Here is a 25,850-nt window from a genome sequence, read left to right as displayed (position 1 = left end):
GGTTGGGAGGGAAATGGAGCCAACCCAATGTGCTGAATGGTCCAATTCTGCTCCAATGTCTCAAGCTTAAAGTCTGTTAGTTTTCACAGGTATTCATAACCAGGGTATCATCATGAAAAATTACTTTTACCAGCAGTGGCAGCTGAGTACATCATAAACATGAGAAACACAGGGTAAAATTAACATGAATTTTACACAATTTACCAGAGAAATACATCTTGACACCAGAGCCACACAGAGAGAGAGGGAAGGAAATGTGGTCCTGGGTAGAGTATGGGTTCTCCAGGAGGGGTGTGGGGAAGGGAGACAGAGAGGGGTATAGGAGGAGGAAGAGGAGAGTGGTAGAGAGGCAATATCGTGGAGAGGGGGAATGTGAGAGAGAGAGCGAGGGATGAGGGGGAGAGGGAGGGCTGAGGGGAGGGGGCGAGTGTGATAGAGGGAGGGAGGGAGGAGTGAGGGGAGATGGAGGGCTGAGGGGAAAGGGGGAGTGTGATAGAGAGGGCCGAGGGGAGGAGGTGAGTGTGATGGAGGGAGGGAGGGCTGAGGGGAGGGGGCGAGTGTGATAGAGGAGTGAGGGGAGAGGGAGGGCTGAGGGGAGAGGGGGAGTGTGATAGAGGGAGGGCTGAGGGGAGGGGGTGAGTGAGATAGAGGGAGGGAGGGCTGAGGGGAGGGGGCGAGTGTGATAGAGGGAGGGAGGAGTGAGGGGAGAGGGAGGGCCAAGGGGAGGGGGTGAGTGTGATAGAGAGAGGGAGGAGTGAGGGGAGATGGAGGGCTGAGGGGAAAGGGGGAGTGTGATAGAGAGGGCCGAGGGGAGGAGGTGAGTGTGAGGGAGGGAGGGCTGAGGGGAGGGGGCGAGTGTGATAGAGGAGTGAGGGGAGAGGGGGAGTGTGATAGAGGGAGGGCTGAGGGGAGGGGGTGAGTGTGATAGAGGGAGGGACGGCTGAGGGGAGGGGGCAAGTGTGATAGAGGGAGGGAGGAGTGAGGGGAGAGGGAGGGCTGAGCGGAGGGGGCAAGTGTGATTGAGGGGAGAGGGAGGGCCGAGGGGAGGGGGTGAGTGTGATAGAGAGAGGGAGGAGTGAGGGGAGATGGAGGGCTGAGGGGAGAGGGGGAGTGTGATAGAGAGGGCCGTGGGGAGGAGGTGAGTGTGATAGAGGGAGGGAGGGCTGAGGGGAGGGGGCGAGTGTGATAGAGGGAGGGAGGAGTGAGGAGAGAGGGAGGGCCGAGGGGAGGGGGTGTGATAGAGAGAGGGAGGGCTGAGGGGAGGGGGTGAGTGTGATAGAGGGAGGGACGGCTGAGGGGAGGGGCAAGTGTGATAGAGGGAGGGAGGAGGGGAGAGGGAGGGCTGAGGGGAGGGGGCAAGTGTGATAGAGGGAGGGAGGAGTGAGGGGAGAGGGAGGGCCGAGGGGAGGGGGTGAGTGAGATAGAGGGAGGGAGGGCTGAGGGGAGGGGGCGTGTGATAGAGGGAGGGAGGAGTGAGGGGAGATGGAGGGCTGAGGGGAGAGGGGGAGTGTGATAGAGGGAGGGAGGAGTGAGGGGAGGGGGTGAGTGTGATGGAGGGAGGGGAGAGGGAGGGCCGAGGGGAGGGGTGAGTGTGATAGAAGAGGGAGGGCTGAGGGGAGGGGGCGAGTGTGGCTGAGGGAGGGAGGGCTGAGGGGAGGGGCGAGTGTGATAGAGGGAGGGAGGGGAGAGGGAGGGCCGAGGGGAGGGGGTGAGTGTGATAGAGAGAGGGAGGGCTGAGGGGAGGGGGCGAGTGTGATAGAGAGAGGGAGTGCTGAGGGGAGGGGGCGAGTGTGATAGAGGGGAGAGGGAGGGCTGAGGGGAGGGGGCAAGTGTGATAGAGGGAGGGAGGGCTGAGGGGAGGGGGTGAGTGTGATAAAGAAAGGGGGGCTGAGGGGAGGGGGCGAGTGTGGCTGAGGGAGGGAGGGCTGAGGGGAGGGGGCGAGTGTGATAGAGGGAGGGAGGGCCGAGGGGAGGGGGCGAGTGTGATAGAGGGAGGGAGGGCCGAGGGGAGGGGGTGTGTGATAGAGGGAGGGAAGGGAGAGGGAGGGCCGAGGGGAGGGGGTGAGTGTGATAGAGAGAGGGAGGGCTGAGGGGAGGGGGCGAGTGTGATAGAGAGAGGGAGGGCCGAGGGGAGGGGGTGAGTGTGATAGAGGGCGAGAGGAGTGAGGGGAGAGGGAGGGCCGAGGGGTGGGCGTGAGTGTGATAGAGGGAGGGCTGAGGGGAGGGGGCGAGTGTGATAGAAGGAGGGAGGGCCGAGGGGAGGGGGTGTGTGATAGAGGGAGGGAGGAGTGAGGGGAGAGGGAGGGCCGAGGGGAGCGGGTGAGTGTGATAGAGAGAGGGAGGGCTGAGGGGAGGGGGCGAGTGTGATAGAGAGAGGGAGGGCTGAGGGGAGGGGGCGAGTGTGATAGAGAGAGGGAGGGGAGAGGGAGGGCCGAGGGGAGTGGGTGAGTGTGATAGAGAGAGGGAGGGCTGAGGGGAGGGGGCGAGTGTGATAGAGGGAGGGAGGGCTGAGGGGAGGGGGCGAGTGTGATAGAGAGAGGGAGGGGAGAGGGAGGGCCGAGGGGAGGGGGCGAGTGTGATAGAGGGAGGGAGGGCTGAGGGGAGGGGGTGTGTGATAGAGGAAGGTAGGGGAGAGGGAGGGCTGAGGGGAGGGGTGAGTGTGATAGAGAGAGGGAGGGCTGAGGGGAGGGGGCGAGTGTGATAGAGAGAGGGAGTGCTGAGGGGAGGGGGCGAGTGTGGCTGAGGGCGGATGCGGTTGTACGGAGCGACGTATTGCAGAGTCTGTGATGTGGACGGATCCCGGCGGAGTGTGAGTGTGAGCGTGGCTGCGAGGGTAAACACGGGTGTGTGTCTGTCCGTGTGTTTGGGAGAGCAGAGGCACTCTGTGTATGAGCAGTGAGTGACGGCAGATACGCTCCTGTTACACCCAGGGGAAGCGGTGCGTCTCTCTCTCACACACAGGGTGTCGTTCCCCGCCCCCCCCCGCCTCAACTCCTCCTCATCTTCATCTTCCTCCAGCTCCTCTACCAGAAGCTCGGCTTCACTGAGAACCGGCGGAATCGAACAGAATCCCTCCGGCGTCCCGGGAAAATCCGGTGAGTCAGCGGAGAGATCGGCTGGATTCGGGAATTCCTCCCGTGGGCTGTCCCCCACCCCACCCCACCCCACCCCACCCCTGCCCTGCACTCCCCATCCGCAGCCGCAGACCGCAACCCCTGTCCCCGTCCCCAGCACCGCCACCCCAACACAAAACCCCACCCACATCTCTCCATCTCTCATCCTTACAAACTCTCACCTACATTCCTGGCTTGCTCCCTCCATCCCTCTCTTCCCTCTCCCGTCACTCTCCCCATCCTGAACTCGTCCCTCCCCTCACCCTCCAGCTCCCCTCCACTAACCTGCTCCCTTGCTGCTCTCCCACACACTTCTCCCTCCCTAGATAATCGTCTCCACCCCAACTTCCCCATTCAATCACATCTGCCCCCTTCTATACTTACCTGCTTTCTCCCTGAGATCCCCTGCTCCCCACCCCCGAGTCTACCTAGACCCCAACTTCCCTCTCCCCTTGACCCTCACTGTGTAACTGTACAGAGTCACTGTTTATTCAGTGTGAGGGTCACTGTGTAACTGTACAGAGTCACTGTTTATTCAGGGTGAGGGTCACTGTGTAACTGTACAGAGTCACTGTTTATTCAGTGTGAGGGTCACTGTGTAACTGTACAGAGTCACTGTTTATTCAGGGTGAGGGTCACACTGTAACTGTACAGAGTCACTGTTTATTCAGGGTGAGGGTCACACTAACTGTACAGAGTCACTGTTTATTCAGGGTGAGGGTCATTGTGTAACTGTACAGAGTCACTGTTTATTCAGTGTGAGGGTCACTGTGTAACTGTACAGAGTCACTGTTTATTCAGGGTGAGGGTCACTGTGTAACTGTACAGAGTCATTGTTTATTCAGGGTGAGGGTCACTCACTGTGTAACTGTACAGAGTCACTGTTTATTCAGGGTGAGGGTCACTGTGTAACTGTACAGGTTTACTGTTTATTCAGGGTGTGGTCACTCACTGTGTAACTGTACAGAGTCACTGTTTATTCAGGGTGTGGTCACTCACTGTGTAACTGTACAGAGTCACTGTTTATTCAGGGTGAGGGTCACTGTGTAACTGTACAGAGTCACAGTTTATTCAGGGTGAGGGTCACTCACTGTGTAACTGTACAGAGTTACTGTTTATTCAGGGTGAGGGTCACTCACTGTGTAACTGTACAGAGTCACTGTTTATTCAGGGTGAGGGTCATTGTGTAACTGTACAGAGTCACTGTTTATTCAGAGTGAGGGTCATTGTGTAACTGTACAGAGTCACTGTTTATTCAGGGTGAGGGTCACTCACTGTGTAAATGAACAGAGTCACTGTTTATTCAGGGTGAGGTTCACAGTGTAACTGTACAGAGTCACTGTTTATTCAGGGTGAGCGTCACTCACTGTGTAACTGTACAGAGTCACTGTTTATTCAGGGTGAGGGTCACTGTGTAACTGTACAGAGTCACTGTTTATTCAGGGTGAGGGTCACTGTGTAACTGTACAGAGTCACTGTTTATTCAGGGTGAGGGTCACTCACTGTGTAACTGTACAGGGTCACAGTTTATTCAGGGTGAGGGTCACTCACTGTGTAACTGTACAGGGTCACAGTTTATTCAGGGTGAGCGTCACTCACTGTGTAACTGTACAGAGTCACTGTTTATTCAGGGTGAGGGTCACTGTGTAACTGTACAGAGTCACTGTTTATTCAGGGTGAGGGTCACTCACTGTGTAACTGTACAGAGTCACAGTTTATTCAGGGTGAGCGTCACTCACTGTGTAACTGTACAGAGTCACTGTTTATTCAGGGTGAGGGTCACTGTGTAACTGTACAGAGTCACTGTTTATTCAGGGTGAGGGTCACTCACTGTGTAACTGTACAGAGTCACTGTTTATTCAGGGTGAGGATCACTCACTGTGTAACTGTACAGAGTCACTGTTTATTCAGGGTGAGGGTCATTGTGTAACTGTACAGAGTCACTGTTTATTCAGTGTGAGGGTCACTGTGTAACTGTACAGAGTCACTGTTTATTCAGGGTGAGGGTCACTGTGTAACTGTACAGAGTCATTGTTTATTCAGGGTGAGGGTCACTCACTGTGTAACTGTACAGAGTCACTGTTTATTCAGGGTGAGGGTCACTGTGTAACTGTACAGGTTTACTGTTTATTCAGGGTGTGGTCACTCACTGTGTAACTGTACAGAGTCACTGTTTATTCAGGGTGTGGTCACTCACTGTGTAACTGTACAGAGTCACTGTTTATTCAGGGTGAGGGTCACTGTGTAACTGTACAGAGTCACAGTTTATTCAGGGTGAGGGTCACTCACTGTGTAACTGTACAGAGTTACTGTTTATTCAGGGTGAGGGTCACTCACTGTGTAACTGTACAGAGTCACTGTTTATTCAGGGTGAGGGTCATTGTGTAACTGTACAGAGTCACTGTTTATTCAGAGTGAGGGTCATTGTGTAACTGTACAGAGTCACTGTTTATTCAGGGTGAGGGTCACTCACTGTGTAAATGAACAGAGTCACTGTTTATTCAGGGTGAGGTTCACAGTGTAACTGTACAGAGTCACTGTTTATTCAGGGTGAGCGTCACTCACTGTGTAACTGTACAGAGTCACTGTTTATTCAGGGTGAGGGTCACTGTGTAACTGTACAGAGTCACTGTTTATTCAGGGTGAGGGTCACTGTGTAACTGTACAGAGTCACTGTTTATTCAGGGTGAGGGTCACTCACTGTGTAACTGTACAGGGTCACAGTTTATTCAGGGTGAGGGTCACTCACTGTGTAACTGTACAGGGTCACAGTTTATTCAGGGTGAGCGTCACTCACTGTGTAACTGTACAGAGTCACTGTTTATTCAGGGTGAGGGTCACTGTGTAACTGTACAGAGTCACTGTTTATTCAGGGTGAGGGTCACTCACTGTGTAACTGTACAGAGTCACAGTTTATTCAGGGTGAGCGTCACTCACTGTGTAACTGTACAGAGTCACTGTTTATTCAGGGTGAGGGTCACTGTGTAACTGTACAGAGTCACTGTTTATTCAGGGTGAGGGTCACTCACTGTGTAACTGTACAGAGTCACTGTTTATTCAGGGTGAGGATCACTCACTGTGTAACTGTACAGAGTCACTGTTTATTCAGGGTGAGGGTCATTGTGTAACTGTACAGAGTCACTGTTTATTCAGGGTGAGGGTCACTGTGTAACTGTACAGAGTCACTGTTTATTCAGGGTGAGGGTCACTGTGTAACTGTACAAAGTCACTGTTTATTCAGAGTGAGAGTCATTGTGTAACTGTACAGAGTCACTGTTTATTCAGGGTGATGGTCACTGTGTAACTGTACAGAGTCACTGTTTATTCAGGGTGAGGGTCTCTGTGTAACTGTACAGAGTCACTGTTTATTCAGGGTGAGCATCACTCACTGTAACTGTACAGAGTCACTGTTTATTCAGGGTGAGGGTCACTGTGTAACTGTACAGGTTTACTGTTTATTCAGGGTGTGGTCACTCACTGTGTAACTGTACAGAGTCACTGTTTATTCAGAGTGAGGGTCACTCACTGTGTAACTGTACAGAGTCACTGTTTATTCAGGGTGAGGGTCACTGTGTAACTGTACAGAGTCACAGTTTATTCAGGGTGAGGGTCACTCACTGTGTAACTGTACAGAGTTACTGTTTATTCAGGGTGAGGGTCACTGTGTAACTGTACAGAGTCACTGTTTATTCAGAGTGAGGGTCATTGTGTAACTGTACAGAGTCACTGTTTATTCAGGGTGAGGGTCACTCACTGTGTAAATGAACAGAGTCACTGTTTATTCAGGGTGAGGGTCACAGTGTAACTGTACAGAGTCACTGTTTATTCAGGGTGAGCGTCACTCACTGTGTAACTGTACAGAGTCACTGTTTATTCAGGGTGAGGGTCACTGTGTAACTGTACAGAGTCACTGTTTATTCAGGGTGAGGGTCACTCACTGTGTAACTGTACAGGGTCACAGTTTATTCAGGGTGAGCGTCACTCACTGTGTAACTGTACAGAGTCACTGTTTATTCAGGGTGAGGGTCACTGTGTAACTGTACAGAGTCACTGTTTATTCAGGGTGAGGGTCACTCACTGTGTAACTGTACAGGGTCACAGTTTATTCAGGGTGAGCGTCACTCACTGTGTAACTGTACAGAGTCACTGTTTATTCAGGGTGAGGGTCACTGTGTAACTGTACAGTGTCACTGTTTATTCAGGGTGAGGGTCACTCACTGTGTAACTGTACAGAGTCACTGTTTATTCAGGGTGAGGATCACTCACTGTGTAACTGTACAGAGTCACTGTTTATTCAGGGTGAGGGTCATTGTGTAACTGTACAGAGTCACTGTTTATTCAGGGTGAGGGTCACTGTGTAACTGTACAGAGTCACTGTTTATTCAGGGTGAGGGTCACTGTGTAACTGTACAAAGTCACTGTTTATTCAGAGTGAGAGTCATTGTGTAACTGTACAGAGTCACTGTTTATTCAGGGTGATGGTCACTGTGTAACTGTACAGAGTCACTGTTTATTCAGGGTGAGGGTCTCTGTGTAACTGTACAGAGTCACTGTTTATTCAGGGTGAGCATCACTCACTGTAACTGTACAGAGTCACTGTTTATTCAGGGTGAGGGTCACTGTGTAACTGTACAGAGTCACTGTTTATTCAGGGTGAGGGTCACTCACTGTGTAACTGTACAGAGTCACTGTTTATTCAGGGTGAGGATCACTCACTGTGTAACTGTACAGAGTCACAGTTTATTCAGGGTGAGGGTCACTGTGTAACTGTACAGAGTCACTGATTATTCAGGGTGAGAGTCACTCACTGTGTAACTGTACAGAGTCACTGTTTATTCAGGGTGAGGGTCACTCACTGTGTAACTGTACAAAGTCACAGTTTATTCAGGGTGAGGGTCTCTGTGTAACTGTACAGAGTCACTGTTTATTCAGGGTGAGGGTCATTGTGTAACTGTACAGAGTCACTGTTTATTCAGGGTGAGGGTCACTCACTGTGTAACTGTACAAAGTCACAGTTTATTCAGGGTGAGGGTCTCTGTGTAACTGTACAGAGTCACTGTTTATTCAGGGTGAGGGTCATTGTGTAACTGTACAGAGTCACTGTTTATTCAGGGTGAGGGTCACTGTGCAACTGTACAGAGTCACTGTTTATTCAGTGTGAGGGTCACTGTGTAACTGTACAGAGTCACTGTTTATTCAGGGCGAGGGTCACTGTGTAACTGTACAGAGTCACAGTTTATTCAGGGTGAGGGTCACTGTAACTGTACAGAGTCACTGTTTATTCTGGGTGAGTGTCACTCACTGTGTAACTGTACAGAGTCACTGTTTATTCAGGGTGAGGGTCACTGTGTAACTGTACAGTCACTGTTTATTCAGGGTGAGGGTCACTGTGTAACTGTACAGTCACTGTATTCAGGGTGAGGGTCACTCACTGTGTAACTGTACAGAGTCACTGTTTATTCAGGGTGAGGGTCACTCACTGCGTAACTGTACAGAGTCACTGTTTATTCAGGGTGAGAGTCACTGCGTAACTGTACAGAGTCACTGTTTATTCAGGGTGAGAGTCACTGCGTAACTGTACAGAGTCACTGTTTATTCAGGGTGAGGGTCACTGTGCAACTGTACAGAGTCACTGTTTATTCAGGGTGAGAGTCACTGTGCAACTGTACAGAGTCACTGTTTATTCAGGGTGAGGGTCACTGTGTAACTGTACAGAGTGACTGTTTATTCAGGGTGAGGGTCACTGTGTAACTGTACAGAGTCACTGTTCATTTCATGTCACCATCAGTTTGTGAAGATTTCTGCATCTGATAGATATGTTTGCTGTGTGTAGCCAGAATTACTTTTGCTATGGGAGATGATGTTTTATGAACACAATGATTTTTTAATGGGTTACTCATTGTCTGGTCATTTCCAAGGTAGTTGTTCCCGTTGTTCAGTAAGTTACCCCATGGCAGCTTGCTCTGTAAGGTTAGATCCCATGGGAGATCCAGGCAGGACTGGAGAATTGGACACACAGGGGTTCGATGGTGGGAAGCAGAGGGTGAAGGTGAGAGGTTTCCTGGACTGGGGAACCCATGGTTAGTGGTGTTCCCCAGGGGTCACTGCTGGGCCCATGGCTGTTTGTCATCTTTATTGACAACTTAGCTTGGAGGATGTTTTCTGTAAGTTTGCAGGCAGTACTGACATATTTGATGTGATGAATATTAAAGGTAATTGCTTGGAATATACAAGGAGTTCTTGATCAGCTGGGAAAGTGGGCTGAGTAATGGCAAATGCAGTTTAATTCTGATAAGTGCAAGGTGTTGTGTTACGGGAGACAAATCAAGGTAGGATTTTCACAGTGAACGGCTCTGGGGAGTATTGTCGAACAGAGAGACCACGGGTTCCCTGAAAGTGGAGTCACAGGTAGACAGGGAGGAGAAGGTGTTTGAAACCCTAGCCTTCATCAGTCAGGGCACTGGGTACAGGGGTTATGTTATGTTGCATTTGCACAAGATTAGAGGGACCACACTTGCAGCATTGTTGTCAGTTCTGGTCACTCTGCTATAATTAAGATGCCATTAATTTGGTCAGAATGCAGAGGAGATTTATAGTCATAGGGTGATAGGAACAGTCCCATTGGCCCATGTAGTCTGTGCCAAACAGATGCATTCTGCCTGGTTCCATCGGCCCTGCACCCTCCTCCCCACCCCCCCACCCAAACTTCTCTTAAACATTGTGATTGAAATCACATTCGCCACTTCCACTGGCAACTCATTCCACACTCCTACCATCCGCCGGGTGAAGAAGTTCCCCCGCAGGTGGGAAAAGCCTATCAATACTCCTCATAACTGAGTATCAAATCTCCCCTCCTTCTCCTGCACTCCAAAGCGTTAAGACCTTACTTATTCAGTCTTTCTCTTTAACTCTGGTCCTTTCCACTCAGCAACAGCCTCGAAAATTGTTTCTGTACTCTTCCAGCCTTATTTACATCTTTCCTCTAGGTAGGTGACCAAAACTTTACACGACACTCCAAATCCAGCCTCGCCAATGTCTTATACAACTTCAACAGAACATCTCATCTCCTGTACTCAGCACTTTGAGTCATCAGGGACATTGACTCTGTCTACCTGTGCTTCAGGAGTCAAGGAGTTATGATTCTGTGATTGCCAGATCTCTCCGTTCTACCACACTCCTCAGCGCATCCATTCAGCATGGAACGGGAATGAGCTGGAAAGGGTGCGGAGATCCAGGAGAATATTGCTGCCACTAAAGGGACTGAGTTACGGAGAGAGGGTGGGCAGATTGGAACTTTATTCCCTGGAGCGCGGGAGACCGGGGCTGGGGGTGATCTTACAGACGTGTATAAAACCACAAGAGGCACAGACAGGATCTGAGAGGCAGCTTTTTCACCCAGAGCGTGGTCCATATATGGAACGAGCTGCCAAAGAAAGTGGTCGAGGCAGGGGTTAACGCTCGGACATGTACATTTCCAAGGTGGGTTGGGGTGGGCTGTTTGGTGTGACAGGCCTGTTTCTGTGTGATTGCATTTGTTGTGAGATTCTAATCTGCACATACACAGTTCACACACGTTTACAATCCCCTCCCTCTCCCTTTCACCCTCCCCCTCTCTCCACCACTTCCTCTGCTCTCTCCCTCACACACCCAAACACGCGTGCCCAGACACAGAGAAACAGACACGGACACGGACACGGACGCACGGAGCACTGATGGTCGTGTTTGTGCATGGGACCCACTGGGTGCAGAAGCTGGGATTGTAAAGTCGGTTTATGATTGTCACGGAGTGGAGACACGGTGACCGGTGGCGAGCCGGCCTGACACACGGTTAATTCACTGCACGGTGCATCCCCGCATCTCCCTGATCGTCCATTCGCCTCCCTCTCTCGCTCCAGGTGACCACTCACATTTCCACCTCACTCAGGGTGTGATGGCAGACTGACTCGTGTCTGTGGTGTGAACTTTCAACTGTCTTCTGCCTCTCTTAACCCTTCCCCAAACCTCTCCATCCCTCCTCTCACACCCTTCCGCCCTTTCCCCTCTCACCCCGCTCTCTCCCCTCCCTCCCCCTCCTTCACCCCCTCTCACCCCTTCCCCTCTCTCCCTCCCCCTCCTTCACCCCCTCTCTCCCCATCCCCTCTCTCCCCTCCCCTCTCACCCCTCTGCCTATCTCCCCTCCCTCCTCTCCCCTCCTCTCTCCCCTCCCCTTCTGTCCCCTCCCCACTCCACCTCTCACCCCCTACCACCCTTTCCTCTCTCCCTCCCCCTCTCCTCTCCCTCCCCCTCTCCTCTCCCTCCCCCTCTCCCCTCCCTCCCCCTCTCCCCTCCCCCTCCCTCCCCTCTCACGCCAATCTCTCCCCTCCCCCTCTCACCCCGCTCTCTCCCCTCCCCCTCTCCACTCCCCTCTCCCCCTCTCCACTCCCCTCTCCCCATCTCCCTCTCCCCCTCAACTCCCCATCTCCTCTACTCTCCCTCCTTCCACCCTTTCGACCCCTCTCCGCCTCCCCTCCATCCCTCCCAACTCTCCCTCTCACCTCTCCCCACCCTCATTGCCCCTCTCTCCGCCCTCTTCCCCTCCACCTTTCTCCTCCTCACCCTCTCCCATTCCTCTGCGCTCCAGCCCTCGCCCCCGTGCCCCCCTCTCAGCCTGTTCTCCCTCACCCTCCTCACCCTCCTCACCCTCCTCACACTCCTCTCGCCTCCCCTCTTCCCCGACTCAGCCATGGCCGTGACGTCGGACAGCCAGCTGCCGGAGGTTGTGGCGCCTCAGCCGAGCCCCCGCCCTGCGGACAGCGCCCCTGCCAGCCCGCCGAAGCCTGAGGCGAATGGCCACGGGGTCGTGGAGCAGCCCAGCACCTCCGCCGTGTTACCGGACACACCCCTGCGGGCGGCCAGGGCCGGCTCCGTCTCCCAGCTGACTCCCGCGGCCGGACAAAACTCGCCCCGCCCCAGCCTGTACCGTCCCGCCTCGCAGCAGACCGTGGATGGAGCGGAGCTGCCGAAACCCCGCGACTACATCTTCCTGGCCGCCCTCTCCTGCTTCTGTCCCATCTGGCCTCTCAACATCGTCGCCTTCGTCTATTCCGTCATGGTGAGTTAACCCCCACCCCCGCCGTCCTCAACACACCTTCCATTTCCCCACTCTCCCTCCCCATCACACACTCCCGGGGTCAGACACAGAGAGAAACTCCCTCCACACCGTCCCATCACACACTCCCGGGGTCAGACACAGAGTGAATCTCCCTCCACACCGTCCCATCACACACTCCCGGGTTCAGACACAGAGTGAAACTCCCTCCACACTGTCCCATCACACACTCTCGCGGTCAGACACAGAGAGAAACTCCCTCCACACCGTCCCATCACACACTCCCAGGGTCAGACACAGAGTGAAACTCCCTCCGCACCGTCCCATCACACACTCCCGGGGTCAGACACAGAGAGAAACTCCCTCCACACCGTCCCATCACACACTCTCGCGGTCAGACACAGAGAGAAACTCCCTCCACACCGTCCCATCACACACTCCCGGGGTCAGACACAGAGTGAATCTCCCTCCACACCGTCCCATCACACACTCCCGGGGTCAGACACAGAGTGAATCTCCCTCCACACCGTCCCATCACACACTCCCGGGGTCAGACACAGAGTGAAACTCCCTCCACACCGTCCCATCACACACTCCCGGGGTCAGACACAGAGTGCATCTCCCTCCACACCGTCCCATCACACACTCCCGGGGTCAGACACAGAGTGAATCTCCCTCCACACCGTCCCATCACACACTCCCGGGGTCAGACACAGAGTGAAGCTCCCTCCACACCGTCCCATCACACACTCCCGGGGTCAAACACAGAGAGAAACTCCCTCCACACCGTCCCATCACACACTCCCGGGGACAGACAGAGTGAAGCTCCCTCCACACCGTACCATCACACACTCCCGGGGTCAGACACAGAGAAAAACTCCCTCCACACTGTCCCATCACACACTCCCGGGGTCAGACACAGAGAGAAACTCCCTCCACACCGTCCCATCACACACTCCCGCGGTCAGACAGAGAGAGAAACTCCCTCCACACCGTCCCATCACACACTCTCGCGGTCAGACACAGAGAGAAACTCCCTCCACACCGTCCCATCACACACTCCCGGGGTCAGACACAGAGTGAATCTCCCTCCACACCGTCCCATCACACACTCCCGGGGTCAGACACAGAGTGAAACTCCCTCCACACCGTCCCATCACACACTCCCGGGGTCAGACACAGAGTGAAACTCCCTCCACACCGTCCCATCACACACTCCCGGGGTCAGACACAGAGTGCATCTCCCTCCACACCGTCCCATCACACACTCCCGGGGTCAGACACAGAGTGAATCTCCCTCCACACCGTCCCATCACACACTCCCGGGGTCAGACACAGAGTGAAGCTCCCTCCACACCGTCCCATCACACACTCCCGGGGTCAAACACAGAGAGAAACTCCCTCCACACCGTCCCATCACACACTCCCGGGGTCAGACAGAGTGAAGCTCCCTCCACACCGTACCATCACACACTCCCGGGGTCAGACACAGAGAAAAACTCCCTCCACACCGTCCCATCACACACTCCCGGGGTCAGACACAGAGAGAAACTCCCTCCACACCGTCCCATCACACACTCCCGCGGTCAGACACAGAGAGAAACTCCCTCCACACCGTCCCATCACACACTCCCGGGTTCAGACACAGAGTGAAGCTCCCTTCACACCGTCCCATCACACACTCACGGGGTCAGACACAGAGTGAAACTCCCTCCACACCGTCCCATCACACACTCCCGGGGTCAGACACAGAGTGAAACTCCCTCCACACCGTCCCATCACACACTCCCGGGGTCAGACACAGAGTGAATCTCCCTCCACACCGTCCCATCACACACTCCCGGGGTCAGACACAGAGTGAATCTCCCTCCACACCGTCCCATCACACACTCCCGGGGTCAGACACAGAGTGAAGCTCCCTCCACACCGTCCCATCACACACTCCCGGGGTCAAACACAGAGAGAAACTCCCTCCACACCGTCCCATCACACACTCCCGGGGTCAGACAGAGTGAAGCTCCCTCCACACCGTCCCATCACACACTCCCGGGGTCAGACACAGAGAAAAACTCCCTCCACACCGTCCCATCACACACTCCCGGGGTCAGACACAGAGTGAATCTCCCTCCACACCGTCCCATCACACACTCCCGGGGTCAGACACAGAGTGAAACTCCCTCCACACCGTCCCATCACACACTCCCGGGGTCAGACACAGAGAGAAACTCCCTCCACGCCGTCCCATCACACACTCCCGGGGTCAGACACAGAGTGAATCTCCCTCCACACCGTCCCATCACACACTCCCGGGGTCAGACACAGAGTGAATCTCCCTCCTCACCGTCCCATCGCACACTCCCGGGGTCAGACACAGAGTGAATCTCCCTCCACACCGTCCCATCACACACTCCCGGGGTCAGACACAGACTGAAACTCCCTCCACACCGTCCCATCGCACACTCCCCGGGTCAGACACAGAGTGAAACTCCCTCCACACCGTCCCATCGCACACTCCCGGGGTCAGACACAGAGTGAAACTCCCTCCACACCGTCCCATCGCACACTCCCGGGGTCAGACACAGAGTGAATCTACCTCCACACCGTCCCATCGCACACTCCCGGGGTCAGACACAGAGTGAATCTCCCTCCTCACCGTCCCATCGCACACTCCCGGGGTCAGACACAGAGTGAATCTCCCTCCTCACCGTCCCATCGCACACTCCCGGGGTCAGACACAGAGTGAATCTCCCTCCACACCGTCCCATCACACACTCCCGGTGTCAGACACAGAGTGAAGCTCCCTCCACACCGTCCCATCACACACTCCCGCGGTCAGACACAGAGTGAAACTCCCTCCACACCGTCCCATCACACACTCCCGGGGTCAGACACAGAGTGAATCTCCCTCCACACCGTCCCATCACACACTCCCGGGGTCAGACACAGAGTGAATCTACCTCCACACCGTCCCATCACACACTCCCGGGGTCAGACACAGAGTGAATCTCCCTCCACACTGTTCCATCACACACTCCCGGGGTCAGACACAGAGTGAATCTCCCTCCACACCGTCCCATCACACACTCCCGCGGTCAGACACAGAGTGAAACTCCCTCCACACCGTCCCATCACACACTCCTGGGGTCAGACACAGACTGAAACTCCCTCCACACCGTCCCATCACACACTCCCGGGGTCAGACACAGAGTGAAACTCCCTCCACACCGTCCCATCACACACTCCCGGGGTCAGACACAGAGTGAATCTACCTCCACACCGTCCCATCGCACACTCCCGGGGTCAGACACAGAGTGAATCTACCTCCACACCGTCCCATCGCACACTCCCGGGGTCAGACACAGAGTGAATCTCCCTCCTCACCGTCCCATCGCACACTCCCGGGGTCAGACACAGAGTGAATCTCCCTCCACACCGTCCCATCGCACACTCCCGGTGTCAGACACAGAGTGAAGCTCCCTCCACACCGTCCCATCACACACTCCCGGGGTCAGACACAGAGTGAAACTCCCTCCACACCGTCCCATCACACACTCCCGGGGTCAGACACAGAGTGAATCTCCCTCCACACCGTCCCATCACACACTCCCGGGGTCAGACACAGAGTGAATCTCCCTCCACACCGTCCCATCACACACTCCCGCGGTCAGACACAGAGTGAAACTCCCTCCACACCGTCCCATCACACACTCCCGGGGTCAGACACAGAGTGAAGCTCCCTCCACACCGTCCCATCACACACTCCCGGGGTCAGACACAGAGTGAATCTCTCTCCACACCGTCCCATCACACACTCCCAGGGTCAGACACAGAGTGAAGCTCCCTTCACACCGTCCCATCACACACTCACGGGGTCAGACACAGAGTGAAACTCCCTCCACACCGTCCCATCACACACTCCCGGGGTCAGACACAGAGTGAAACTCCCTCCACACCGTCCCATCACACACTCCCGGGGTCAGACACAGAGTGAATCTCCCTCCACACCGTCCCATCACACACTCCCGGGGTCAGACACAGAGTGAAACTCCCTCCACACCGTCCCATCACACACTCCCGGGGTCAGACACAGAGAGAAACTCCCTCCACACCGTCCCATCACACACTCCCGGGGTCAGACACAGAGTGAATCTCCCTCCACACCATCCCATCACACACTCCCGGGGTCAGACACAGAGTGAATCTCCCTCCTCACCGTCCCATCGCACACTCCCGGGGTCAGACACAGAGTGAATCTCCCTCCACACCGTCCCATCACACACTCCCGGGGTCAGACACAGACTGAAACTCCCTCCACACCATCCCATCACACACTCCCCGGGTCAGACACAGAGTGAAACTCCCTCCACACCGTCCCATCGCACACTCCCGGGGTCAGACACAGAGTGAAACTCCCTCCACACCGTCCCATCGCACACTCCCGGGGTCAGACACAGAGTGAATCTACCTCCACACCGTCCCATCGCACACTCCCGCGGTCAGACACAGAGTGAAACTCCCTCCACACCGTCCCATCACACACTCCCGGGGTCAGACACAGAGTGAATCTCCCTCCACACCGTCCCATCACACACTCCCGGGGTCAGACACAGAGTGAATCTACCTCCACACCGTCCCATCACACACTCCCGGGGTCAGACACAGAGTGAATCTCCCTCCACACCGTCCCATCACACACTCCCGGGGTCAGACACAGAGTGAATCTCCCTCCACACCGTCCCATCACACACTCCCGCGGTCAGACACAGAGTGAAACTCCCTCCACACCGTCCCATCACACACTCCTGGGGTCAGACACAGACTGAAACTCCCTCCACACCGTCCCATCACACACTCCCGGGGTCAGACACAGAGTGAAACTCCCTCCACACCGTCCCATCACACACTCGGGGTCAGACACAGAGTGAATCTACCTCCACACCGTCCCATCGCACACTCCCGGGGTCAGACACAGAGTGAATCTCCCTCCTCACCGTCCCATCGCACACTCCCGGGGTCAGACACAGAGTGAATCTCCCTCCACACCGTCCCATCGCACACTCCCGGTGTCAGACACAGAGTGAAGCTCCCTCCACACCGTCCCATCACACACTCCCGGGGTCAGACACAGAGTGAAACTCCCTCCACACCGTCCCATCACACACTCCCGGGGTCAGACACAGAGTGAATCTCCCTCCACACCGTCCCATCACACACTCCCGGGGTCAGACACAGAGTGAAACTCCCTCCACACCGTCCCATCACACACTCCTGCGGTCAGACACAGAGTGAAACTCCCTCCACACCGTCCCATCACATACTCCCGGGGTCAGCCACAGAGTGAAGCTCCCTCCACACCGTCCCATCACACACTCCCGGGGTCAGACACAGAGTGAATCTCTCTCCACACCGTCCCATCACACACTCCCAGGGTCAGACACAGAGTGAAGCTCCCTTCACACCGTCCCATCACACACTCACGGGGTCAGACACAGAGTGAAACTCCCTCCACACCGTCCCATCACACACTCCCGGGGTCAGACACAGAGTGAAACTCCCTCCACACCGTCCCATCACACACTCCCGGGGTCAGACACAGAGTGAATCTCCCTCCACACCGTCCCATCACACACTCCCGGGGTCAGACACAGAGTGAATCTCCCTCCACACCGTCCCATCACACACTCCCGGGGTCAGACACAGAGTGAAGCTCCCTCCACACCGTCCCATCACACACTCCCGGGGTCAAACACAGAGAGAAACTCCCTCCACACCGTCCCATCACACACTCCCGGGGTCAGACAGAGTGAAGCTCACTCCACACCGTCCCATCACACACTCCCGGGGTCAGACACAGAGAAAAACTCCCTCCACACCGTCCCATCACACACTCCCGGGGTCAGACACAGAGTGAATCTCCCTCCACACCGTCCCATCACACACTCCCGGGGTCAGACACAGAGTGAATCTCCCTCCACACCGTCCCATCACACCCTCCCGGGGTCAGACACAAAATGAATCTCCCTCCACGCCGTCCCATCACACACTCCCGGGGTCAGACACGGAGTGAAACTCCCTCCACACCGTCCCATCACACACTCCCGGGGTCAGACACAGAGAGAAACTCCCTCCACACCGTCCCATCACACACTCCCGGGGTCAGACACAGAGTGAATCTCCCTCCACACCGTCCCATCACACACTCCCGGGGTCAGACACAGAGTGAATCTCCCTCCACACCGTCCCATCACACACTCCCGGGATGACACAGAGTGAATCTCCCTCCACACTGTTGAGCAGTTTGGTCATGGGACTGGCTCGTTCTCCCTCACTGAGGGAATGATGGTGTTCTGCCCCAGTCTAGGAACAGCTTCCAGAACGGAGATGTTGATGGAGCCCGGCGGCTGGGACGAGTGGCCAAGTTGTTGAGTGTGGTGGCGCTTGTGGGCGGCCTGCTCATCATCGGAGCGTACTGTGTGATTAACTTCTCCAGTGAGTGCATGCAGTGGGATTGGCGGGGACCCGTCGGGAATGTGGACAGTGGGAGTGAATGGGAAGGGGAGGGTCCCATTGGGAATCTGGACAGTGGGAATGATTGGGAAGGAGTGTGTCCCGTAGGGAATGTGGATGATGGGAATGAATGGGAAGGAGTGGGTTCCGTTGGTAATGTGGAAGATGGGAATGAATGGGGTCCGTTGGGAATGGGAATGTGGATGGTGGAAAGGGATGGGAATGAATGGGTCCCGTTGTGAAAGTGGATGGTGGGAATGAATGGGAAGGGGCGAGTCCCGTTGGGAATGTGGACGGTGGGAATGAATGGGAAGGGGTGGGTCCCATTGGGAATGTGGATGGTGGGGATGAATGGGAAGGGGTGGTTCTCATTGGGAATGTGGAAGATAGAAATGGATGGGAAGATGTGGGTTCCTTTGGGAATGAATGGGAAGGGGTGGGTTCCATTGGGAATGAATGGAATGGGGTTGGTCCCATTGGGAATGTGGATGAAGCGAATGAATGGGAAGGGGTGGGTCCCATTGGGAATATGGAAGATAGAAATGAATGGGCAGGGGTGGGTCACGTTGGGAATGAATGGGATAGGGTGGGTCCCGTTGGGAATGTGGATGATGCGAATGAATGGGAAGGGGTGGATCCCATTGGGAATATGGACATTGAGAATGAGTGGGAAGTGGTGTGTCCCGTTGGGAATGTGGATGGTAGAAATGAATGGGAAGGGGTGTGTCCCATTCGGAATATGGATGGTGGGAAGGGGTGGGTCCTGTTGGGAATGAATGGGAAGTGGTGTGTCCCATTGGGAATGTGGAAGATGGGAATGAATGGGTTCTGTTGGGAAAGGGAATGTGGTTGGTGGAAAGGGATGGGAATGAATGGGTCCCGTTGTGAAAGTGGATGGTGGGAATGAATGGGAAGGGGTGGGTCCCATTGGGAATGTTGACGGTGGGAATGAATGGGAAGGGTGGGTCCTATTGGGAATGTGGATGGTGGGGATGAATGGGAAGGTCAATTCCACTAACATCTTTCTCTTCCTCCACAGTCCTGCAGTGAGCTCGGGAGCCACCGTATCCCATCTCCGTGGATCGAGACGGCTTTCCTGTGCCGCATCGACTCACCAGGATAGAAGCCTGCACGGATCGGCTCATCCAGAATCTCCCCACCCACTTCTTCTCTGTCATCTCCACACCTCTGGGGACCTCGGGTTCACCTTGCATGCCTATGCAACCACTTGAAATGGGAGGGAGGGTCAGAGAATCTCCCCAGAATGTGTTCTGAATCCTCGGAAGGAGCCGTCCACCTGGTCTCCCCCCCCCCCACCCTATTATACCCCATGGAAGGATGCCGAGACACCACCCATCGAGATCTCACTCTCCTCCATGCCCTGACCCAGGGTGTGGAGAGCTGTGTCCTCAAGGCAGTGAGCTCTCCTGTGGGAAGTTTTAGTGAATAACACATAACTACTCACTGTGCAAGAGGGGCAATGTTTAACTATGGTGAGGGGAGGATGGGATTAGGATGAGGGAGAGTCGTTTTAAAATGGCTGTAGCTCTCTACATGGCTGGAAATTCCGGACTGTTCCGTGCCGACTGAAGTACCTGTTCCAGCCAGACCTACCTGTCTGAGTGTCTTAAATGCTGTTCATGGACCTGCCTCAGCCACTTCCTCTGGCAGCTCATTCCACACACACACCACCCTCTGGGTGAAAAAGTTGTTCATGTCCCTGTTACATCTTTCCCCTCTCACTTTAAACCTGTTCCCTCTGGTTCTAGATTCCCCAACCCTGGGGGAAAAGACGGTGCACATTCACCCTGTCCGTACCCCTCGTGGTTTTATACACCTCTGTAAGGTAACCCTTTAGTCTCCTACGCTCCAGGGAATAAAGTCCCAGCCTACCCACCGATCTCCATAACTCAGTCCCTCGAGCCCCGTCAATATCCTCATCAATCTCCTCTGCATCTCTCCAGCTTCACGGTATCTTTCCGATAGAAGGGCGACCAAAACTGAACACAATAGCCCAAGTGGGGCCTCACCAACGTCTTGTACAACTGTAACGTAAACTCCCAACTCCTGACCTGTAACGTGACCTCCCAACTCCTGACCTGAAACGTGACCTCCCAACTCCGGACCTGTAACGTGACCTCCCAACTCCAGACCTGTAACGTGACCTCCCAACTCCTGACCTGTAACGTGACCGCCCAACTGCTGACCTGTAACGTGACCTCCCAACTCCTAACCTGTAACGTGACCTCCCAACTGCTGACCTGTAACGTGACCTCCCAACTGCTGACCTGTAACGTGACCTCCCAACTCCTGACCTGTAACGTGACCTCCTAACTCCTGACCTGTAACGTGACCTCCCAACTCCGGACCTGTAACGTGACCTCCCAACTCCGGACCTGTAACGTGACCTCCCAACTCCTGACCTGTAACGTGACCTCCCAACTCCGGACCTGTAACGTGACCTCCCAACTCCGGACCTGTAACGTGACCTCCCAACTCCTGACCTGTAAAGTGACCTCCCAACTGCTGACCTGTAACTTGACCTCCCAACTGCTGACCTGTAACGTGACCTCCCAACTGCTGACCTGTAACGTGACCTCCCAACTCCAAACCTGTAACGTGACCTCCCAACTGCTGACCTGTAACGTGACCTCCCAACTCCTGACCTGAAACGTGACCTCCCAACTGCTGACCTGAAACGTGACCTCCCAACTGCTGACCTGTAACGTGACCTCCCAACTGCTGACCTGTAACGTGACCTCCCAACTCCAAACCTGTAACGTGACCTCCCAACTGCTGACCTGTAACGTGACCTCCCAACTCCTGACCTGTAACGTCACCTCCCAACTCCTGACCTGTAACGTGACCTCCCAACTGCTGACCTGTAACGTGACCTCCCAACTCCAGACCTGTAACGTGACCTCCCAACTGCTGACCTGTAACTTGACCTCCCAACTGCTGACCTGTAACGTGACCTCCCAACTGCTGACCTGTAACGTGACCTCCCAACTCCAAACCTGTAACGTGACCTCCCAACTGCTGACCTGTAACGTGACCTCCCAACTCCTGACCTGAAACGTGACCTCCCAACTGCTGACCTGAAACGTGACCTCCCAACTGCTGACCTGTAACGTGACCTCCCAACTGCTGACCTGTAACGTGACCTCCCAACTCCAAACCTGTAACGTGACCTCCCAACTGCTGACCTGTAACGTGACCTCCCAACTCCTGACCTGTAACGTCACCTCCCAACTCCTGACCTGTAACGTGACCTCCCAACTGCTGACCTGTAACGTGACCTCCCAACTCCAGACCTGTAACGTGACCTCCCAACTGCTGACCTGTAACATGACCTCCCAACTCCTGACCTGAAACGTGACCTCCCAACTCCGGACCTGTAACGTGACCTCCCAACTGCTGACCTGTAACGTGACCTCCCAACTCCAAACCTGTAACGTGACCTCCCAACTGCTGACCTGTAACGTGACCTCCCAACTGCTGACCTGAAACGTGACCTCCCAACTCCGGACCTGTAACGTGACCTCCCAACTCCTGACCTGTAACGTGACCTCCGAACTCCAGACCTGTAACGTGACCTCCCAACTCCGGACCTGTAACTTGACCTCCCAACTGCTGACCTGTAACGTGACCTCCCAACTCCTGACCTGTAAAGTGACCTCCCAACTCCTGACCTGTAACGTGACCTCCGAACTCCAGACCTGTAACGTGACCTCCCAACTCCGGACCTGTAACTTGACCTCCCAACTGCTGACCTGTAACATGACCTCCCAACTGCTGACCTGTAACGTGACCTCCCAACTCCAAACCTGTAACGTGACCTCCCAACTGCTGACCTGTAACGTGACCTCCCAACTCCTGACCTGAAACGTGACCTCCCAACTCCGGACCTGTAACGTGACCTCCCAACTCCAGAGCTCAGTTCCCTGGCTGACGAAGGCCAGGGTGCTGCCCTGTCTACCTGTGACACTGATTTCAGGGAACCGCCTGTGTGCACACAGAGTCATAAACATAAGAGATCTGCAGATGCTGGAGATCTGGAACAGCCCACAAAACATTGGAGGAACTCAGCAGGTCAGGCAATGGGAATAAACAGTTGACATTTTGGGCCAAGACTGGGAAGAAAGGGGGCAGAAGCCAGGATAAGAAGGTGGGGAGAGGGCAAACAGTACAAGCTAACAGGTGATAGGTGAGTGTGGGGGGGGGCGGGAGATGAAGTTTCAAGCTGGGAGGTGAGAGGTAAAAGACCTGTGACCTCAGTTACTTTCCAGCCTTAACCCTGGCAGTCTCTTCGGGGGTTTGGGCAGGACCCGTTCAGCAGCTGGGATGTCCCATTCCAGCTTTATGAGACTACAGCAGGGCAGCAGTCCTGCTCACCCAGCTATACAAAGGTGTAATTAAGCTGGAGAGGGTGCAGAAAAGAGCCTGGAGGGTGTTGCTGAGACTGGGGAGGCTGGAGCTCTGAGGAGTGATTAGACAGGTTTGGAAGTGTGTATGTGTGTGAGTAAGAGAGTTCAAGGTTATGATTGCAACAAGACAATTCAGTTTGGTGTTGACAATTCCGTGTGCCCATCCCGGTCGATGAGGTGGTGTAGGGTGAAGAACAACTGAGAGAGAATGTTTTCCAACTTCACAAAGCTTGGTTGGAGTATTGCGCTTCCTCTGGTCACTGTGCTGTAGGAAGGAAATGGAATCAGTTTGGAGATACAGTGAAGAGCTTGGGCTTCTCTCTCACACTGTCCACCCGGGTCAGATCATCAGACAGTGCATTGAGGGAAAACGGTAACAGAATGCAGGATAAAGTGTCACGGTTACAGAGAAAGGGCAGTGCAGGCGGACAGTAAAGGTGCGAGGGCCACACTGAGGTAGATTGGGAGGCCAATCTTGTTGGATTCAATATGTAACAGTGGGGTGGAGGCTGTCCTTGAGTCTGCTGTGATGAGCTTTCAGGCTTCTGTATCTCTGCCCAAATGTCCAGGGTGTTAGGGGGGGGGTTTGATAACCCTGCCTGCTTTACCTAAAGGGTGGGAGGTGCAGACAGAGTCCGTGGATGGGAGGCTGGTTTCCGTGATGTGCTGAGCTGTGTCCACAACCCTCTGCCGTCTCTTGCGGTCACAGGCAGAGCAGTTGTCATACCAAACCATGGTACATTCAGACAGGTTGCTGCCGAGGGTGCATCAATCTAAAACATGTGAAATTGTTGGGGAGTTGGGAGACCCCTAGGATGGAGTGTGTGAATCCAGCCCTCAGCTGCTGGAACCCAGCAGCCCTTTTTAACTCTCAGTTAAAAAAATATATTTTTTTTCTTCATTTTGAACCTCAGCTGGAAAAGAATTGACTTCCTTGTCTTTGAAGTCCCTGACCTTGTTGCAGCAAGGAGATAGTTCCTTTCCTTAGCTCTGGAATGTGCATTTCTGGTCACCCTGTTACAGTGGAGGACTTGGACATTGTGCAGGAGGTTCACTGGAAAGTTAGAGTCACGCACCCTTTGGCCGAACCTCTTTGTGCTGACACGGCTCCTATTTAAGTTCGTCCCATTCACATGTGTTTGGCCATATTGGTCTAATCCTTTCCTGTCCACGGACCTGTTTGAGTGTCTTTTAAATGTTGTTAATGTACCTTCCTCAACCACTTCCTCTGGCAGTTCATTCCACGTAGAGACCACTCTCTGTGTGAAAATGTTGCTCTTCAGGTCCCTGTTAAACGTCTCTTCACTCACCTGAATCCCAGCCCCGTTCCCTTTGATTCTTGATTCCCCACATCTGGGGAAAATACTGTAAAACATAGGAGCAGAATTAGGCCATTTGGTCCATCGAGTCTGTTCCACCATTCAATCATGGCTGATCGTTTTTCCCCTTCCTCAACCCCAGTCCCTGGCCTTCTCCCTGTAACTTGTGATGCCATGTCCGATCAAGAACCTATCAATCTCTGCCTTAAATACACCCAATGACCTGGCCTCCACAGCTGCCGGTGGTAACAAATTCCACAAACTCACCACCTTCTGGCTAAAGAAATTTCTCCGCATCTCTGTGGATGCCCCTCTATCCTGAGGCTGTGCCCTCTTGTCCTAGACTCCCCCACCAAGGATCCTTTTATTCCCACTCCCTGCCTCCTACCAATCAGCCAATGCTCTAATCATGTTAGTAACTTTCCTGTAAAACCATGGGCTCTTAGGTTGGCAAGCTGGAGATGGGAGATGAGACCAGGTGCAGTGGATGACCAGGACGTCTTCTGTGTCTTGTCCTGCTCTACACGTTCCACAACACTTGCAGAGACCGCCTTCTTGACTGTTGGACCTTCCATTGGTCTCGTCCGCTCAGTCCGCCGGAGGCTGTCTTCACATGCTGAGATGGACAACTCCCTATCACACCGAGGGTTTGAGACCCGTCGGCTGCCCTCACCTGGTTTAGCCGGCTTGTTGAAGCCGTTGCCCGGGGTGTGGTCGCTGTCGCATGCAAACAACTACGGGGAGCCACAGGTGAGAGCTGAGTGCCAGGTGGGGACCAAAGGTGGACAAACCGCCTTGAAACGGACGTGACATGTTCCCCCACCAGAGGTGCTACCCCTCCCTGACACTCCATACACTCCTGTCTCGACTCTTGTCTTGCCATTGGATCCAGATGGGAATTGGGAAGAGAGAGTGAGAGAGTGAGGCTGATGCTCACAAATCAAGTGCTAGTCTCGACACCATCACAAGCCGGCTGGTGGCGGAGTGATATCAGCACCGGACTCCGGAGCGAAGGTTCCCGAGTTCGAATCCAGTTGGGCCGCTCCCGGGCATGCTTTCCATCTGTGCCGGGTTGAGTGTCGAGCTGGCAACTCGACCTCGTAAAAAGTACTAATGGTGTCGAGGTCTTCACTGATGATGATGGACAAACCTTATTATTAACTTGGTAAGCAGCCTCATGTGTGACACCTTGTCAAAGGCCTTCTGAAAGTCCGAAGATACAACATCCACTGCATCCCCTTTATCTATCCTACTTGTAATATCCTCAAAGAATTCCAACAGGTTCGTCAGGCAGGATTTTCCCTGAATGAAAGCATGCTGACTTTGTGCTATCTTGTCCTGTGTCACCAAGTACTCCATCGACTCTAACATCTTCCCAACCACTGAGGTCAGGCTA

At 54.4% G+C, this 25,850-nt stretch overlaps 1 protein-coding gene across 4 annotated transcripts; it reads left to right on the top strand.

Moving 5' to 3' along the window:
- The first annotated feature begins 2,306 nt into the window (after positions 1 to 2,306).
- On the top strand, positions 2,307 to 21,125 carry prrt2 (proline-rich transmembrane protein 2). 4 transcript variants are annotated; one of them, XM_063063058.1, is made up of 5 exons: positions 2,307 to 2,319; positions 3,019 to 3,095; positions 11,734 to 12,204; positions 18,558 to 18,690; positions 19,748 to 21,124. In XM_063063058.1, exons 3-5 carry the CDS (start codon positions 11,836 to 11,838, stop codon positions 19,756 to 19,758), a joined length of 513 nt encoding a protein of 170 aa, XP_062919128.1. In that variant the 5' UTR covers positions 2,307 to 2,319; positions 3,019 to 3,095; positions 11,734 to 11,835; the 3' UTR covers positions 19,759 to 21,124. The 4 variants fall into 4 exon arrangements, with proteins under 4 accessions (XP_062919128.1, XP_062919127.1, XP_062919129.1 ...); XM_063063059.1 differs by lacking the exon at positions 2,307 to 2,319 and adding an exon at positions 2,764 to 2,809; XM_063063057.1 differs by lacking the exons at positions 2,307 to 2,319; positions 3,019 to 3,095 and adding an exon at positions 2,680 to 2,809 and having other exon boundaries at positions 19,748 to 19,886.
- Positions 21,126 to 25,850: the final 4,725 nt, after the last annotated feature.

The sequence above is a fragment of the Mobula hypostoma genome, chromosome 11, assembly GCF_963921235.1.
Source record: "Mobula hypostoma chromosome 11, sMobHyp1.1, whole genome shotgun sequence".
Classification (NCBI taxonomy): Eukaryota; Metazoa; Chordata; class Chondrichthyes; order Myliobatiformes; family Myliobatidae; genus Mobula; species Mobula hypostoma.
The sequence above is the reverse complement of the archived record's forward strand: the minus strand, read 5'-3'. Positions and strand labels throughout refer to the sequence as shown.